The 18,745-nt window shown below is 37.9% G+C and overlaps 1 protein-coding gene across 5 annotated transcripts in view; it reads left to right on the forward strand.

The window, feature by feature from the left end:
- HDAC6 (histone deacetylase 6) overlaps positions 1-11,607 on the forward strand; it is a 29,123-nt gene extending 17,516 nt beyond the window's left edge. For all 5 annotated transcript variants that reach the window (XM_074101613.1, XM_074101612.1, XM_074101614.1 and 2 more), the window contains 7 exons: positions 346-492; positions 1,387-1,510; positions 2,292-2,519; positions 3,656-3,781; positions 4,612-4,741; positions 5,553-6,322; positions 8,743-11,607. In XM_074101613.1, coding sequence (XP_073957714.1) covers positions 346-492; positions 1,387-1,510; positions 2,292-2,519; positions 3,656-3,781; positions 4,612-4,741; positions 5,553-6,322; positions 8,743-8,964 — 1,747 coding nt within the window. In that variant the 3' untranslated portion in view covers positions 8,965-11,607. The remainder of the gene's footprint in view (positions 1-345; positions 493-1,386; positions 1,511-2,291; positions 2,520-3,655; positions 3,782-4,611; positions 4,742-5,552; positions 6,323-8,742) is intronic.
- Positions 11,608-18,745: the final 7,138 nt, after the last annotated feature.

Consider the following 18,745-nt stretch of genomic DNA (forward strand, 5'->3'; position numbering starts at 1 on the left):
AAACATTATTCTAACAAAAACGTTTTAATATACCAATATGTCACTTCACACTGACAATGAAATAAATATGGTGCGACAACCTTATAATTTAGTTTCAATGGATCTACATTACTGATAACGCGCCCATGAGCCTAACAACAACTCATGGAGAGCAGTTATCTTTACTTTTTACGGTTAGATACTTAGGGGTTGCTTCACCACCCATTGATTAATTTTATTTGACGGATAAATGTGATGCCGCCTCCGTCTATTCGAACAAAACAAACAGAGACTGCATCACGTTTATCCGTCAGGTAAATTGAATCCATGGATGGTGAAACAGGGGTTAGTGTAAATGTTTTACAGCGGGCACGTGGAATGTCCCGAGCGGATACTGCGTATACACGAGAGGCACCGCGACTTCGGTCTGCTGGAGCGGGTGCACCAGCTGGAGGCGCGGACCGCCACCGACGACGAAATACTCGCCGTACACACTGACAAACACTTAAACAGGTGACTAGTTCGAAAATACAAACTGAGACATGGATGCACAGAAAAACCAGAAAAAGAGACCAGCACTGGGAATCGAACCCAGGTCCTCAGCAATCCGTGCTGCGTGCTATAACCCCTACACCACTGCTGGACAGGAATCTAGACACGATTTTTTCCTATGCATACATAACGTTACAGTAACAAATTTGGAGTTGAAATAAAATATACAAAGACTCCAAAAAACCAATCATAAGGTGACTAGTTATTATTCTGATCGACTACCTAGCTACATTGTCTAACGCGCTAATCATCTCTCTCTACCCTCGTCTTATGCCGTGTGACAGAAAGAAGTGGTGAAAACGATTGCGATTACAAGTGTATTAGACAATGATGCTCCAGAATTTAAATTTTTGAATACTGGGAGCGTGGGACAAGTTATTCTTTGAATGAATAACTTCGAGTTCTAATACGCTCTTAAGCTCTCGTGAGACACATTTGAAAAGTTCCAAAATTAAACGATTCAATTCACGATTATACGAAATATACGATATAATATACCATAATACCAAAAGAGCGGTCCGGCTAGTTTCGAACTTTTCGGATCTTATTCTTGTTGTAACTTCGAGTTGCTCATCACACGGGCACGTAAAGCGGAGTTTAGACTTGCAAGGAAAATCGTGCAAGTTGCATTACATTGCGGCGCTCGATTGACCACTACAAACTCGTTGGCTTTACGGCCAATGTTGGTTAATGCAATTTGCGCGATTTTTCTTGCAAGTCTAAACTCGGCTTAAGAATCGTCCCGTCGCAGGCAAAGCACGATCCACACGACACACGATGACACAAGACATTACGAGATCGGTAAAGGTCATTGTACGAGGTGGACCGGAATTAACGTTTCATTTTTGTTTTTAGGTTAAAAGAACTAGCAACAACAAAGTTAAGGGATTTGAACAGTCAAAAAGATGAATTTGATTCTGTATACTTCCACCCTGATTCCCTAGAGAGCGCTGCCGTGGCTACAGGATGCGTTTTACAGGTAAATTGCAAGAAATAATACACGCAATATGGTTTTAACTAATCATAAGTGGCATGACGCAACCAAAAAACTTACATTTTATTAAGAGGGCACCGAGTTTTTAGCGCTAATCAATGTGATTTAATAAAAATAAAAAAACTTTATTTGGAACAGTAAAGTAATGATGTTGATATTAAGATAGGTTGGTCAGAACGCGCGCGTTTTAGATATTTTCTTCGTATTACTAAAAAAATACATACTTTAAAAATGCGCCGTGTATATGCGATTGAAAACATCTAGGTTTCTTATCATTCAAAAATTTATGACTTGCCGCGCAATATTTACGTCGTACTAAGGGTTTGTACAAGTATTAAGGTGGTTTTTCAATTCTCGTCTCGTCTCGGCTCGCCGGTGGAAAATCACCATAAGCCTTTAAACCGCCATTACGTTTTCATTCGTACGTGCCCGTGTCGCCACCTACACCGAAACTATATGACATTTTGTCTTAACTATAAGACTGCGGCGAAATGAGCTGGATAATTTGTGTCTTATAATTCAGACAATGGCGGTTAAAGGGTTAATCGTGTTTCTACAGTGTATGATTTATAGAGTAAATCTTTAAATATCTTACGAGTTTCAAAACTAAAGCTTTACTAGTAATGATACAGCAAGGGATTAAATGAATGCAACAAATACGTTCAAAGCTCGGCGCACCCTTAAGCAGACTTTCTACAAAAATGAGCTATCTGGCGCAATTGCACAATACAAATCGAAGCATTTAAAACCATTTCAACCCCAATAGATGGTAGACACAATCCTCTCTAACACTGGCGGTTCAGGGGTGTGCGTGGTCCGTCCGCCGGGCCACCACGCCGACGAGGAGATACCGAGCGGCTTCTGTTTGCTGAACAACGTCGCTGCGGCCGCGAGGCACGCCGTGGATAGCCACGGGCTGACGCGGGTGTTGATCGTGGACTGGGATGTGCATCACGGGAATGGTACACAGCGGATCACTTATGAGGACAATAAGGTAACTTGTGTCACAAAACAGATAGGTACAGAAGTCAATGTCATGTATGTACTTCACTTTTCATACCTACGCTAGGGTTGTCAACTATGCTTATTTGACGGATAAATGTGATACCGTGTCCGTTTATTCGAACAAAACAAACAGGGACGTCATCACATTTATCCGTCAGATAAATTTAATCAATGGATGGTGAATCAGGGGGTTAGTATCGTAAACGATATTTGTTGGTTGTAATATCGTCGCTGTGGATATGTGTGCATCACGGGAATGGTACACAGCGGATCATTTATAAAGACAATAAGGTAACTTGTCTTGTAGACTTAGTATGAACTAGTACAGCAATCATTTTGGTGCTCTACTGTTACATTTCTGATTAAGATTTCATGTATGTAAATTATTTTTTTAACTAGCCTGGTCCAAATCTTACTTTTTTTACACCAAATAAATAACTATTTCTCAAAAAGTCGTCCATTTTCTGTTGTCCACTTATTTAATATATATATCCTGACACTATTTCAACACAAAAAATAAGTAATATTGTGTTTAAATATAAATACAAAAACCTTGTGGCAAAGGTGATAAAAAGTCAGATAATCTTAATCTTCTTTCGGTGTAGTTAAGTTAAAATTTCAATTTTTTCCTTACAAGATTTCGTGACGTTTCGTTTCGTGTCAGTTGTATTTTGTTAATTTTCTTTTGTATAATAAATAGTTTACATACGTACATACATACATACGTTTTTCTGACGTTAAGAATTTTTTTGTTGTTTTTTGCAGTTTATGATTTATGATCTCGTCCTTGGTGTTAATAATTCCTTGACAATTTCACGACGGGACAACTATATGAGACATACTCAAATTTATTCTTGTTTTTTGTTTAATGTTGCACTTACTGAATTGTAACTTGTCATTGAAACCCAATCTCCAAAAAAAGTTATATAAATCTGCTTTCGGCAGTGCAACCTTGCCTGCTGCAATATCAACTGTATTTGTTTAATTCTGTAAGTGCTCCTTGAGTAGGCCTGTTTGATCGTTAACTTGTGCATTAGATGGCCAATGTCATAATCCATAAACATAAAAAGGGATAATTTAACCTTGCATGATTATGTTCCTATGCTGTTCTATCCGTGTTCACAGATACTGTTCATTTCGATCCACCGCTACGACTACGGTACGTTCTTCCCGCACTCTAAGGACGCGGACCACACCGCGGTAGGCGCGGGGCGCGGGGAGGGATTCAACGTTAACGTACCCTGGAATAAGGTAAGCACTCAATGAACTATAAACGATTAAATCCCCATTTGGACAATGCGAGAACTTGTACGTAAGCTTCACTACATTGCGGTATTTGTTTTGATCAACTTAATTCATTGTCCCTATAGTCTGCGATGTAATTACCTTATGATAGCTTATCGTAAGCACTCTTTTAGACTGCGCAAAAAATTGGTTTTCACTTCTCATGCTCGTAAAGTTGGTGTTTATGATGGATCTAGGCGACATAAAATGGCTTTTTATGCTCTAGTGCATAAAATTAAATCTTCGTCTAAGACCAAGGTAATCAGGTGTCAGCAGCCACAAACAAAAAAGTTTCTACATATTTTTTTTTTATAATTTTTAATTTATATAAAACTAAAAATCAATCAAAATGCATAAAAAATAAAAGGTACATAGAAAGTGTATAATTGTTTCCACTGTTGCCATTTAATTTCCTCGTAATCTAAGTGAAAAACTCGAGTGTAAAACTCGAGCCTTAAACCCATTTTCCCCTCGACGTGTCATCCACTCTCGCCGTACTGGCTCGGGTGGCTATATGAACGTCTTGGGTAAAATGGCTCGTTTTATGCTCTTGTTGTACAATCTACTATTTGTTACGTCTCAAGGTCGGGTGGCTATGAATTTTAACGACTAGCTGTGCCCGCGACTACTTCAGCCGCGCTGGCTAGAATTTGACCTCGCATCTCATAGCTCACCTCACCGGACCGTGCGTGACTATAGTAGACTATAGTGCCCCTTGCCAGCCAGTACGAAAAACCTTAGCAAAAATATTTGTATAGATTTTTTTGTATTAATAATGTTATTTGTATTGTCTATAGCGCGGCATGGGCGACGTGGAGTACATGGCGGCGTTCACGCAAGTGGTACTGCCGATCGCTTACGAGTACAATCCGCAGCTGGTGCTGGTGTCCGCTGGATTCGACGCTTGCGTCGGCGACCAGCTCGGAGGTCAGTCTGTTAATTAAAAATAAATATAGTATAGATGATACGATGATGATGATGATGATGATGATGATGATGATGATGATCGTAGGACGATTAAGGAGTTGACACCATTCACCCATAATACAAACATTATTAAATACGAGTAAAAGCATGTGAAAATGGATTTTTTATATTGTTAATTCGACAGACAGAGACATCCGAAATACATTACGTCGTCATATGTCACGACGACTGTAGAAATTCCATACTAAATTTCATTTTTCTACAATTTCATTCGCTCGTATCTATTCTTCCTTAATTTTAACAGATATTGATGTTACGTTAAAATCTTTAAATTATTTACAAGATTTGTGTTCTATGCATATTTTCTATTCCATGACTCGCATAAAAGATGAATTTTCGATCACCTGTAAAATTTAAAAATCAAATTTGGGATTAATAAATTGTTGATTGAGTTAGCAAATATGCGACTTCACAACTTGTTATTTGCAATACGTGACTGGTATGTGTTTTTCTCTTGCAGTAGTTCATTATTTTAGTAGACAATAATAACCGCACAATACCGTAAAATATTAGTTTACTAAAATGTCTGTAATTAATAAGTATAAATAAATGTTATTCTATTTTATTTATTTCGGGTATCTCGAAAACGGCTCTAAGGAATTCGAAGAAATTTGCTATGTGGAGGCTTTCGGGAACGAACAATCGATCTAGCTTTGTCTTATCTCTGCGAAAACGTGTGCTCTCGAGGTTTTCCCTGGGCAAAGCTCGGTCGCCCAAGTACTGATTTTTGTTTGTCATCTAAACTTTACAGGCTGCAAGGTGTCCCCAGAGTGCTACGGACGGATGACGCAGCTTCTGCGGGGCTTGGCCGGCGGCCGCATAGTCCTCTGCCTCGAAGGAGGTTACAACATCACCAGCATATCCCACGCCATGACACAGTGCACAAAAGCCTTACTCGGCGATCCCCTAACCCACCACTACGACCCCAAAACGACGGCCCACCCATACGCCATCGAATCCATCAACGACGTCATAACCACCCACAAAAAATACTGGAAAAGCCTGAAATTCCAACTGGCACTGCCATCAGAGAACGTCTTAGAGGACCCCTTACCGAGCCGAGGTCTAACCATCTTCGATCATGATACCAGCGATGTAAAGTCAGAAGAATCTTTCGAATCATTCAAATCCCCGTGCAGTGACAAAGACGATTCCATAGAAGTTGGTCTGTCTTCGCTGAGTTTGCAACCGAAATGCTCCGACGGTATACATTGCGGGACTGATGACGAGGAAGAAAAGCCACAGTCTTCAAAAGACGCCAACGAACCCGGTTCGTCCAAGGAGATCGAGCCCAAAGCGAGCTCCAGTAAAGTGACTCAAAACGCGACTCTAGTGGATTATTTAGCAGAGAACATGCAAGCGATAGTGGACGGTGAGATGTTCGCGGTGATACCGTTGCCTTGGTGCCCTCACTTGGACATGTTGTGCGAGATACCCCCGGACGTTAAGTTCGAGCAGGCTGTCAAGTGTTGTGACTGCGAGGAGACGAACGAGGTCTGGGTGTGCCTGCATTGTTACGTTGTGAGTATACTTGTATTTGTGTTGCATTACTACATGAATGGGGATATTGATTGGCTTTGAGATTTATTTCTGATATTTAAAATCATTCTTTGTATAGTTGAAATACTTTATCGGTCGCCAGCACCAATATCTAACACAAGAGTACATAAATACTTTTACTGAGCGGTATAAAATTTGGCCCACTCTACTAGTAGCTCCTAGCAACGCAAAAACGTAAATGAAATGGGTTACCAACTTAAAAGTGTAAAATCGGTAGAAAATCGGGATAATTTTCATTTATTCTCTGAAATCGTGGAAAAATCATTGCATTTCGGTATTTCGGTAGGATAGAGCTCATATCGGTAGAAATACCGAAAAATAAAACTACCTATTACTGCATAGATTTCAGGGCCAGATTTTTTGCCGCTCAGTATAAGACACCGGCCGTCTTCGCACTCGGTAGGACGTGTCAGATATTTTGACACGCTCCGTTGTGGCAGATTTTAACCCTTAATAAGGCCCTATTTATTGGAGCATACTACCACAGAATCAAGAACAGCTATCGAATACATACCTGACAAAGGATATTTTTAAAGCTAGTAATATTGTAACTTATTACTAAGCCAGTAAGGTTGAATTTGCAAGTCAATGCATGTGGTCGCTAAATCGCCTCTACCTTATTAAGTTTTGCACTACAGATAAAATTATAAGTCAAGTCGGCTATCGGTTCTCCAATCGTTTATCTCCATTTTTCTCTACCGGATTTAAAAAAAAAAATTATACTTAATTTTGTATGTTTTTTTTAAACATTGTCTGAAAAAACACTTATTTCGTATCTCTATTGACGTGAAAGATCTAACATATACGAAATCTACATATTTGGGTTCGTCTTTGACGTCTCTAAAAACTGGTCGAGGGTTTTCATTTGAAACTAATTAACACAAAAGTTATGGCCAGAAAACCAGTTTTTGGCCTAAAATTGTTCAACTTTGATGCCAAATATCTCGAAAACAATGAACTTTGAAGTAAATATGGGATACTATATTGCTTAAAGCCGTTGTTGTTATTATAATAAGCTACAAAAAACATTAGAAAACTAAGGAATTCAGATCGAAGGTCATTGGGGCATGGGATCCCCTTAAGGGTTAATGCAGTTTGTACTATCCAGTGGCGGCGCAGGGCCTGAATTTGACGTGAACAAGGTAAATTTTGCGACGCCCTATGATGGCACACCACAGATTAGATGACGGATTATTGAATGAGCAAAAAACTAGAAACTTTCAAGGCGTGAGGCCCCTTAGATAGCTTGTGGGCGATGGCCCTCGTCGCGTCGCCTACGCCTGGCGCCGCCTCTGGTGCTATTAGGGACATATTGCGATGAAATGTATTTTTTATATACGCTGAGAAAGTGTCGCTGTGTATGGAAAAAAGTCTTACCACATAATGGATAACATTGTTCTTCCACGACTTTTGCTGTCAGTTTTCTCTCTAGACTAGAATAAATAAATACTGTGTAATGAATTTCTTAACCAGTTAAATTCTCCTAGAGTTATTTCTTTCTTGTCCTGCTTTGGCGCTATTTAATGTAGCGATTAATATGTATCGGTGCTTAAATACTAAAGGGCCACAAATCAATTGTTTTATTTTTATTGCAATAGTTGCACTTTAAATAGCATTTAAAATGCAATTATTGCGATTGAAAAAAAATTTTTTTTTGACTTTTGTCCCTTTGGTATTTAAGCAACGATATATGCCGTAATCATTTTTGATATCTTATTATTAACTCTGTTTAACATTGCATGCATGCCAAGCTTAATTTTTCGTATTTGTGTCACTGTTTTGTTTTGATATGGATTTGTAAGTAAGTGGGAAAGAAATTCTGAGTGCTCACGCTCTACGATACAATAGGAAGATAATTTATCTTATAGGTTCTTATGCCTTTTAGGTTCCTATAATTATAAGCTACATGTTGCTTTGCAATAGGTGATAAGCACGTCTCCTACATTGTATCAATACCAAAGCATTTGAGGTAGGTACTGACAAATAGACATATGTCTGAGAAAAAGGTTTTTACTTATTATTTTATCATGTTAAGTGCTATGTTGTGTTGCCATGCTTTGTTTTATTATTTATTAATTGTTTTATACACTTTGTTTTCGATATTTTAGGTAAATATGTTGCTTTTACCACATTTACTGTCACGATTATCATTTTTTTTTTTTTTTCAATCAAAGTACGGCGCTAGAAATGCACAAAAAAGTATTGTTTTTATTGATGCGTGATTTTTGTAATGTTTATTATTTTGTGACGTAATGTTTGCTTTGTTTATTATGTTGTAAATATTAAAAAATATTTTCATATTCCAAAAAATATGATATTAAACCTTTGCGTTTATGGCTTTTGTATCATTTGTTTTAAAACAACCGATCGGTTTTCCACAGAGAGCGTGCGGCCGCAGCATAAACGCACACATGGAAGCGCATCACGCGTCCTCCTCGCATCCGCTAGTGCTGTCCCTCTTGGATCTGTCAGTGTGGTGCTATGTGTGCGACGCATACGTCGACAATGCGCGTCTGTACGCGGCCAAGGACAATGCGCATGTGTGCAAGTTTAACGAACACATGCCTTATTGCTATAGGAGCGACACTTTACACATGGAGTAAGTGAGGTAGACTGATTGGAAATATGTGCAGGGTTTTTGAATATTGTATGTGAAGGAATTGGGTGTACTCGCACTGCGTGATTGGGCGGTTCAGTATTGGGTTCATAAAGTCGATCAATGTAACGTTTCGTTTTTCAAAAACAGGTAGGTACAAAGCTAGAAATAACATTATTTTGTGATATTTGATGTACAATGGATATCGTTACTACTTTGAAAAGACCTCTAATCTAAAAAAAAATACTTGATTTCTATAATTTACTTATTTGTTATGTTTTGGATACAAGTGTTTTTTCAAACTAGTTATAATAGTGCTCTATCCGAAAATTAAACAAAATAATTGAAGTTGATCGTATATTTTAGAATTCAACAATCATTCAGTACAGGCAATAAAATGTCAAGTATAAAAATAACATTTTCCAATGTAATGGTTTAAAAAATTTAATTATTAGTGGAAAAATCTGATATACATACATACAAGGACCCTGAAAATATTACACTTTTTCTTTGGGCAGTCGTGTAAAAATCTTCAATTAAAATTACCGTATTTTTAATTAATGTAATAACATTTTTATTTATTAATAATCTAACTTATTTAAACTTTTACATATAACTACTAATTATATTTATTAACAATATCAACATACTGAGCATAACCCAAAAAGGGTATTTAATATTTGCTTCCTATTTCAAAAATGTGTGTTAAAAATGTCGGGTAACAAAGTGTGGTAATTAGAAATATTTGACGACTTGAGAAGTCCCGTGTTATAACGGGCTTCATTGGTTTCAAAATTTAGAAAAAGTTCTCATCGTCTTACGCCTGTCGTGTTCATAATTTAAAATAGGGGTCCGGGAACTGGTGATTCGTAAATGGTGAAATAGCTAAATTTGAAAATCCACAAGTAAACTATGCTCTAATTGATCTGGTAAACTAGTTGAAGGTAAAACTGATGCTGTATGTAATTTTGTAGCTATTGATGTGCGAATTTTACCACTTTCGAATTATATTGAGTGATTTAATCTGTCATCTCCCAGGATAACAGGATCAAAGGAATTCGGGCACAAATTTGTGCCTCTGGGAGAGGACAGGTTAATTAAAAAAAGCGCTCCTATTCTGGTTAAAAGCTTGTCTGTTTTTTGTCTTAAAAACCACTCGGAATGCATATCAATGTTAAGAATTTATATAACCCAGCACCCAAAAATAAAAAAAGCAATTACGAAATTTGTAATAGGAAATCTCTGGGAGTAAGTGATATTTTAATTTGTGACAGTGTAATTTTGTTTTCCCCTTAAAGCGTCCTATTCAAATTGTGTCGTTATAACAATGTATTTAAGTTGCGCTAACGTACAAGTAGTAAGTTATAATAATTTATAACCCCGTAATCATTTAATATAGTTGTCTAGTAAATTAAACGTGAACTCTTACTAGGTACATTATATTATGACTAACAACTGGAATATTAAACATTAAATTTAATCCTTAGTTCCTAAGGTACTAGTGACGATTTTGTACCAATAAAATGGAACGAATAAAGTATTTATTTAAAGTTACAAGTATTTAACGCTTTTCAATTGACGGTCATTGCCATTGCATTACTTATTCAAGTATCTGTCACACAATTGAAAATGGAATCCAACAATTTTAAACGGAATCCATACTGGTCCTACTGAAGGAAAGAAAGGAGACTTCACTCACACAAAGACAAAAAAATACAACAAAATTTACACAATTGCACACAAATAAAACAAAAAAATGCAAAAGTGAAAATAGTCAAACAATAACCCTCCTTCTTCGCAGTCGCGTTAAAAATGAAAAGCGGCCAAGTGCGAGTCGGACTCGCGCACGAAGGTTTCCGTACCATTATCTATACAACATTAGACATTAGCAAAAAAAAACACGTTTTTTGTATGGGAGCGCCCCTTTAAGATTTATTTCATTTTGTTTTTGGTATTTGTTGTTATGGCGGCAACAGAAATACATAAGCTGTGAAAATTTCAACTGTCTAGCTATCACGGTTCATGAGATACAGCCTGCTGACAGACGCACGGACGGACAATGGAGTCTTAGGAATAGTAGTAGGTCCCGTTTTTACCCTTTGGCTTTTTCCGGTATAAAACTATCCTATGTCCTTCCCGGGACTAAAACTATTTGTAAACCGAATTTCATCTAAATCGGTTCAGTGATTTAGGCGTGATGAGGTAACAAGCAAACAAATAATCAGACTTACTAACTTTCGCATTTATAATATTAGTGTGAGTGTGACTAGCCGTTAGGCGTTACCCGCGCCTCCGTCCGCGTCGAATTCGGTTATAGCTATCCCGCGGGAAATATGCAATTTTCCGGAATAGAAACTATCCTATGTCCTTTTCCCGGGACTCAAACTATCTGTAGGTATACTGAATTTCATCTAAATCGGTTCAGCGGTTTAGACGTGATGAAGTAACAAACAGACTTACAAATTTTCTCATTTATAATATAAGTGGGAGTGGTTCCTGACCGCTGCACGCTGATGGATGAATATGCGTGAAAACGGAACCAAAAATACAATAAGTATACAAAAACTTTATTGTCAGACTATGGGTATAATATAAATAAATACAAGGCGGTACAGTAAAAACACCAAAAGATATTAGGTAGGTATTCTAATTCAGTGGTGTGGTGCTGGCGCGATCGCAGCCTGAAATTGTGGAGGGGGTCACTAATAATAAATCATCGCGGCTAGGGGCCAAAAATACCTTTTTTTTTTATTTTGTAAATTTTAGAAGATTTTTCAATTTGACGTTTACGATTTTGGGGGGAGGGTCATATCCCCTGTGACGGCTTCGGAATCGGTGTCGTCGGAATCGTCGGAATCTTCGATGTCATCGGAATCGTCGGAATCCAGATCATCCCAAAAACGATGGTCACGGAAATAGTCAAAATTGATTTGAATTGAACAGAAAGTTCCTTAACTATCAACCACGGTGGGAAATACGAAGCGTCGGCAGGACTCTCACTAGATGGACTGATTTCATCGTGTTCGTGGTCACAGGTTGTTGGCTCCGTGGGTATTCCCTTTCCATTCCAGCATCCGGCGGCGCGATCTTCAGCTATGCTTCTCTCGTATATTTTCCTCTCAGCTTCATGTCTCTCGACTGGATGTCTTTCCGCTATTTTAGCTTTTAATAGTACCTTTACAATATCCACAAGTTTGCAAGTACTATTTTTATACTTCTAAATTTCACTTTAGAATCCAAAGAAACATGCTCGCACTGTGACAAGTAGCAGGAAAACGCGGCATTGTTACAGTCAAATCTGACTTTTAAGGGATGTCGCTAATAGCTATTTAATGGATTATTCATCTACAATTTCATTAGATAAGTATAAGACATTCAGTTTAATCATTTTCAGCAAATCTGCGTCCGTGTCGAATTCGGTTATAGCTATCCCGCGGGAAATATGCAATTTTCCGGAATAGAAACTATCCTATGTCCTTTTCCCGGGACTCAAACTATCTGTAGGTATACTGAATTTCATCTAAATCGGTTCAGCGGTTTAGACGTGATGAAGTAACAAACAGACTTACAAATTTTCTCATTTATAATATAAGTGGGAGTGGTTCCTGACCGCTGCACGCTGATGGATGAATATGCGTGAAAACGGAACCAAAAATACAATATAGGTACAAAAACTTCATTGTCAGACTATGGGGATAAATAAATACAAGGTGGTACAGTAAAAACGCCAAAAGATATTAGGTAGGTATTCTAATTCAGTGGTGTGGTGCTGGCACGATCGCAGCCTGAAATTGTGAAGGGGGTCACTAATAATAAATCATCGCGGCTAGGGGCCAAAAAGCTTTTTTATTTTGTAAATTTTTAGAAGATTTTTCAATTTGACGTTTACGATTTTGGGGGAGGTTCATGTCCCCTGTGACGGCTTCGGAATCGGTGTCGTCGGAATCGTCGGAATCTTCGCTGTCGTCGGAATCCAGATCATCCCAAAAACGATGGTCACGGAAATAGTCAAAATTGATTTGAACAGAAAGTTCCTTAACTATCAACCACGGTGGGAAATACGAAGCGTCGGCAGGACTCTCACTAGATGGACTGATTTCATCGTGTTCGTGGTCACAGGTTGTTGGCTCCGTGGGTATTCCCTTTCCATTCCAGCATCCGGCGGCGCGATCTTCAGCTATGCTTCTCTCGTATATTTTCCTCTCAGCTTCATGTCTCTCGACTGGATGTCTTTCCGCTATTTTAGCTTTTAATAGTACCTTTAAAATATCCACAAGTTTGCAAGTACTATTTTTATACTTCTAAATTTCACTTTAGAATCCAAAGAAACATGCTCGCACTGTGACAAGTGGCAGGAAAACGCGGCATTGTTACAGTCAAATCTGACTTTTAAGGGATGTCGCTAATAGCTATTTAATGAATTATTCATCTACAATTTCATTAGATAAGTATAAGACATTCAGTTTAATCATTTTCAGCAAATCTGCGTCCGCGTCGAATTCGGTTATAGCTATCCCGCGGGAAATATGCAATTTTCCGGAATAAAAACTATCCCATATCCTTTTCCCGGGACTCAAACTATCCTTAGGTATACTGAATTTCATCTAAATCGGTTCAGCGGTTTAGACGTGATGAAGTAACAAACAAACAGACTTACAAATTTTCGCATTTATAATATTAGTGGGAGTGGTTCCTGACCGTTGTACGCTGATTGATGAATATGCGTGAAAACGGAACCAAAAATACAATATAGGTACAAAAACGTTATTGTCAGACTATGGGTATAATATAAATACATACAAGGTGGTACAGTAAAAACACCAAAAGATATTAGGTATCCTAATTCAGTGGTGTGGTGCTGGCGCGATCGCAGCCTGAAATTGTGGAGGGGGTCACTAATAATAAATCATCGCGGCTTGGAGCCAAAAATAGTTTTTTTTATTTTGTAATTTTTTAGAAGATTTTTCAATTTGACGTTTACGATTTTGGGGGGAGTGTCATGTCCCCTGTGACGGCTTCGGAATCGGTGTCGTCGGAATCGTCGGAATCTTCGCTGTCGTCGGAATCCAGATCATCCCAAAAACGATGGTCACGGAAATAGTCAAAATTGATTTGAACAGAAAGTTCCTTAACTATCAACCACGGTGGGAAATACGAAGTGTCGGCAGGACTCACTAGATGGACTGATTTCATCGTGTTCGTGGTCACAGGTTGTTGGCTCCGTGGGTATTCCCTTTCCATTCCAGCATCCGGCGGCGCGATCTTCAGCTATGCTTCTCTCGTATATTTTCCTCTCAGCTTCATGTCTCTCGACTGGATGTCTTTCCGCTAGTTTAGCTATTAATAGTACCTTTAAAATATCCACAAGTTTGCAAGTACTATTTTTATACTTCTAAATTTCACATTAGAATCCAAAAGAAACATGCTCGCACTGTGACAAGAAAACGCGGCATTGTTACAGTCAAATCTGACTTTTAAGGGATGTCGCTAATAGCTATTTAATGAATTATTCATCTAAAATTTCATTAGATAAGTATAAGACATTCAGTTTAATAATTTTCAGCAAATCTGCGTCCGCGTCGAATTCGGTTATAGCTATCCCACGGGAATTATGCAATTTTCCGGAATAAAAACTATCCCATGTCCTTTTCCCGGGACTCAAACTATCCTTAGGTTTACTGAATTTCATCTAAATCGGTTCAGCGGTTTAGACGTGATGAAGTAACAAACAGACTTACAAATTTTCGCATTTATAATATAAGTGGGAGTGGTTCCAGACCGTTGCACGCTGATTAATGAATATGCGTGAAAACGGAACCAAAAATACAATATAGGTACAAAAACTTTATTGTCAGACTTTGGGTATAAATACATATAAGGTGGTACAGTAAAAACACCAAATGATATTAGGTAGGTATTCTAATTCAGTGGTGTGGTGCTGGCGCGATCGCGGCCTGAAATTGTGAAGGGGGTCACTAATAATAAATCATCGCGGCTAGGGGCCAAAAAGCTTTTTTTTATGTTGTAATTTTTTAGAAGATTTTTCAATTTGACGTTTACGATTTTGGGGGGAGGGTCATGTCCCCTGTGACGGCTTCGGAATCGGTGTCGTCGGAATCGTCGGAATCTTCGCTGTCGTCGGAATCCAGATCATCCGAAAAACGATGGTCACGGAAATAGTCAAAATTGATTTGAACAGAAAGTTCCTTGACTACTTATCAACCACGGTGGGAAATACGAAGTGTCGGCAGGACTCACTAGATGGACTGATTTCATCCTGTTCGTGGTCACGGGTTGTTGGCTCCGTGGGTATTCCCTTTCTATTCCAGCATTCGGCGGCGCGATCTTCAGCTATGTTTCTCTCGGATATAACTTTGGTCTAATTTGATTAAGCCGTTTCTTCATCGAGTCCAGTGAACATTTATTTTAGCAGCATGCATATTTTCATTGAAACTAGAAGTTCCCTCGCGGCTTTCTAGGTACGTGAGTCTTCGAATGAGTGCATCAGTCTCTTTGGCTGCCCCATCTTTGACTGGAGTGGTGGCACTAGGTAGTCTGCTTCTGCTGGTGTCAATTATTATTATTACTAATTACAAAGCTATTGTTATTGATAACAAGCCTCCTTCAATCATAACGTTCGAATATTTGTCTTCCATTCTGAAATATTCCTGGTAGGCCTTGCTGTCTGTAACAAATATAAATGAAACAATTTTTAATTTGTTTTCTGTGAAGTAAAATCGCGGGTGAGCTTAGTATTTTTTGTTAGTAATTATATAATTGGTTCTCAATTCTATCTAGCCGCTTCTTCATAAAGTCCAGTGAACCTCTAGCAGCATGCATATTTGCACTGAACTTAGAGGTTCTTCGCGGTTTTCTATGTGCGCGGTCTTCAAAGAGTACCTACATACGCTCAGCCCCTTTGGCTGTCGTATCTTTGACTGGGACTTCAGCACTAAATCGTCAAATACAAAGCTTGTAATGGATATCAAGCCTCTCTCAATCATAAGGTTAGAATATTTCTTTTTCATTCTGAAATATATCGAAATGTCTGAAATATTCGTTCGTACCTATTGAAAAAAATAGGAAATTATCATCTTTCATACTCGTACTGCTAGTTCTAGATAATAATTCCACCGTGAAGCTTGCTGATACAGCCACCTTCCTCGATATTACTTTTGACTCTAGTTTGTCGATTTTATTTTTCACTGTCTCCAGGGAACGCCTTGCAGCATCAATATTTTCACTGAGTGACGTTCTCTGCTGTTTTAAATGTGCGCTGTCCTCACTGTGTCTTTCAGATTTTATATCCATTACTTTATTAGCGTTTTCTAGTAGTGGGTCAAACACAAAGCTTGCAATTATATCTGTTCTCAACTGTTTCTGACAAATGAAAAAAAAATGAACGATTTGAGCTGGCACAATTTGTTCAAACCAAAATTCAATTTTCTTCATCATGTCTAAAGGACATCTCGCTGCCAACATTGGGTATCGTCACTAGTACAAGACATGCACTTCCAAATTTATGAATATTGCTTTATACACTTTGCTAGGGATAGGTAAGTTTTTGTTTCGTTTTCTGTAATGAGTCTGTCCGAAAATTAAACAAAATAATAAATTTGATTACAGGTATATTAAAGAAAATATAAATATTCACAAACAACCAAACTTTTTTTTTTCTTATACATAACTATTAATACTCAATTGAAAATTGAAATTAACAAATGATTCGTTATCTATCTACAAATAATTATAATGACTATGATTCTCACATAATCCTTAGCGTAAAATAAACTTGAACAAAACAAAAGGAACAGGAACAAAAAAGATGAGGAGACGAAAGCAAACAGCTAAAGTTAAAAAAAAATGACAGGTGTATGTTATAGCCGACTTCCGGGTTATTGTTGACATCTACTTATAATCTAACAATACTTATCTAAACTAATTAAACGCTAAAAAAACTGCTTTAGATGATGATGAAACCGATTTAGATGAAATTTGGTACAGTGATAGTGTGAGAGCCTGGAGAAGGTTATAACCACGTCGATACTTTTTAGTGTATCCTATTGTACTTGGTTATATTAGGCGGTTTATATGCCTTCTAGTGACGGCGCTGCGTACGAGGCTCAGGCTTCTTCTCGTATCGCACCTTCCACAAGCTCGATTTGAAAATGAAATTATTTAATTTTGTCTGAATCTCGACCATTCTACTTTCATCAAGTCCAAAGAACGCCTTGCAGCGTTAATATTTTCACTGAGTGACGTTCTCTGCTGTTTTAAATGTGCGCTGTCCTCGAATGCGCGCATCCTTACTGTGTCTTTTAGATTTTTATCCATTACTTTATTAGCGTTTTCTTGTATTAAAAATATCAAACAACCAAACTAATATTTTTTCTGATAACTATTAATATACAGGTTATTATTGACATCTACTTATAATCTAACGATACTTATCCAAACTAATTAAACGCTAAAACTGCTTTAGATGATGAGAAACCGATTTAGATGAAATTTGGTATACAGATAGTTCGAGAGCCTGGTGAAGGATATACCACGTCGATACTTTTTAGTGTATCCTATTGTACTTGGTTATATTGGGCGGTTTATACGCCTTCTGGTGACGGCGCTGCGTACTAGGCTCAGGCTTCTTCTCCAAGCCCACCTTCCACAAGCTCGATTCCAAAATTAAACTATTTAATTTTGTCTGAATCTCGACCATTCTACTTTTCATCAAGTCCAAAGAACGCCTTGCAGCATTAATATTTTCACTGAGTGACGTTCTCTGCTGTTTTAAATGCGCGCATCCTCACTGTGTCTTCGATTTTTATCCATTACTTTATTAGCGTTTCCTAGTGGTGGGTCGAACACAAAGCTTGCAATTATATCAAAGCGTGGAATGCTCATCTGGTCTCAACTGTTTCTAACGAAATAAAAAAATATAATATGAACGATTTGAGCTGGCACACAATTTGTTCAAACCGAAATTCAATTTTCATTAATTTATCAAGTCTAAAGGACATCTTGCTGCCAACATTAGGTATCTTCACTAGTTCAAAAGACTTTGTACTTCCATATTTATGAATATTGCTTCGTACACTTCGCTAGGTATACATATTATATAGGTAAGTTTTTGTTTGGTTCACTTTCCGGTTTTACTTTACAAGATTTTTCCGAAACACCCTAATTGTTATGAGTCAGTCCGAAAATTAAACACAACAATAAATTTGATTATAGGTATATTAAAAAAATATCAAACAACCAAACTAATTTTGTTTTCTTGATAACTATTAATATATATACAGGTTATTGTTGACATCTAGGTACTTATAATCTAACGATACTTATCCAAACTAATTAAACGCTAAAACTGCTTGAGATGACGATGAAAAACAGATTTAGATGAAATTTGGTACACATATAGTTCGAGAGCCTGGTGAAGGATATAACCACGTCGATACTTTTTAGTGTATCCTATTGTACTTGGTTATATTGGGCGGTATATACGCCTTCTGGTGACGGCGCTGCGTACGAGTCTCCGGCTTCTTCTCGTATCGCACCTTCCACAAGCTTGATTCCAAAATTAAATTATTTAATTTTGTCTGTATCTCGTCCAGTCTACTTTTCATCAAGTCCAGAGAACGCCTTGCAGCATTAATATTTTCACCGAGTGTCGTTCTCTGCGGTTTTAAATGCGCCCTGTCTCGAATGGGCGCATCCTCGCTGTGGGTTTTTCATTTTCCGCCAATTTATTTCCCATTGGTGGACTGCTAGGGTCGTCAAGGCACGCAAGG

Source organism: Choristoneura fumiferana, chromosome 18, assembly GCF_025370935.1.
Source record: "Choristoneura fumiferana chromosome 18, NRCan_CFum_1, whole genome shotgun sequence".
NCBI lineage: Eukaryota > Metazoa > Arthropoda > Insecta > Lepidoptera > Tortricidae > Choristoneura > Choristoneura fumiferana.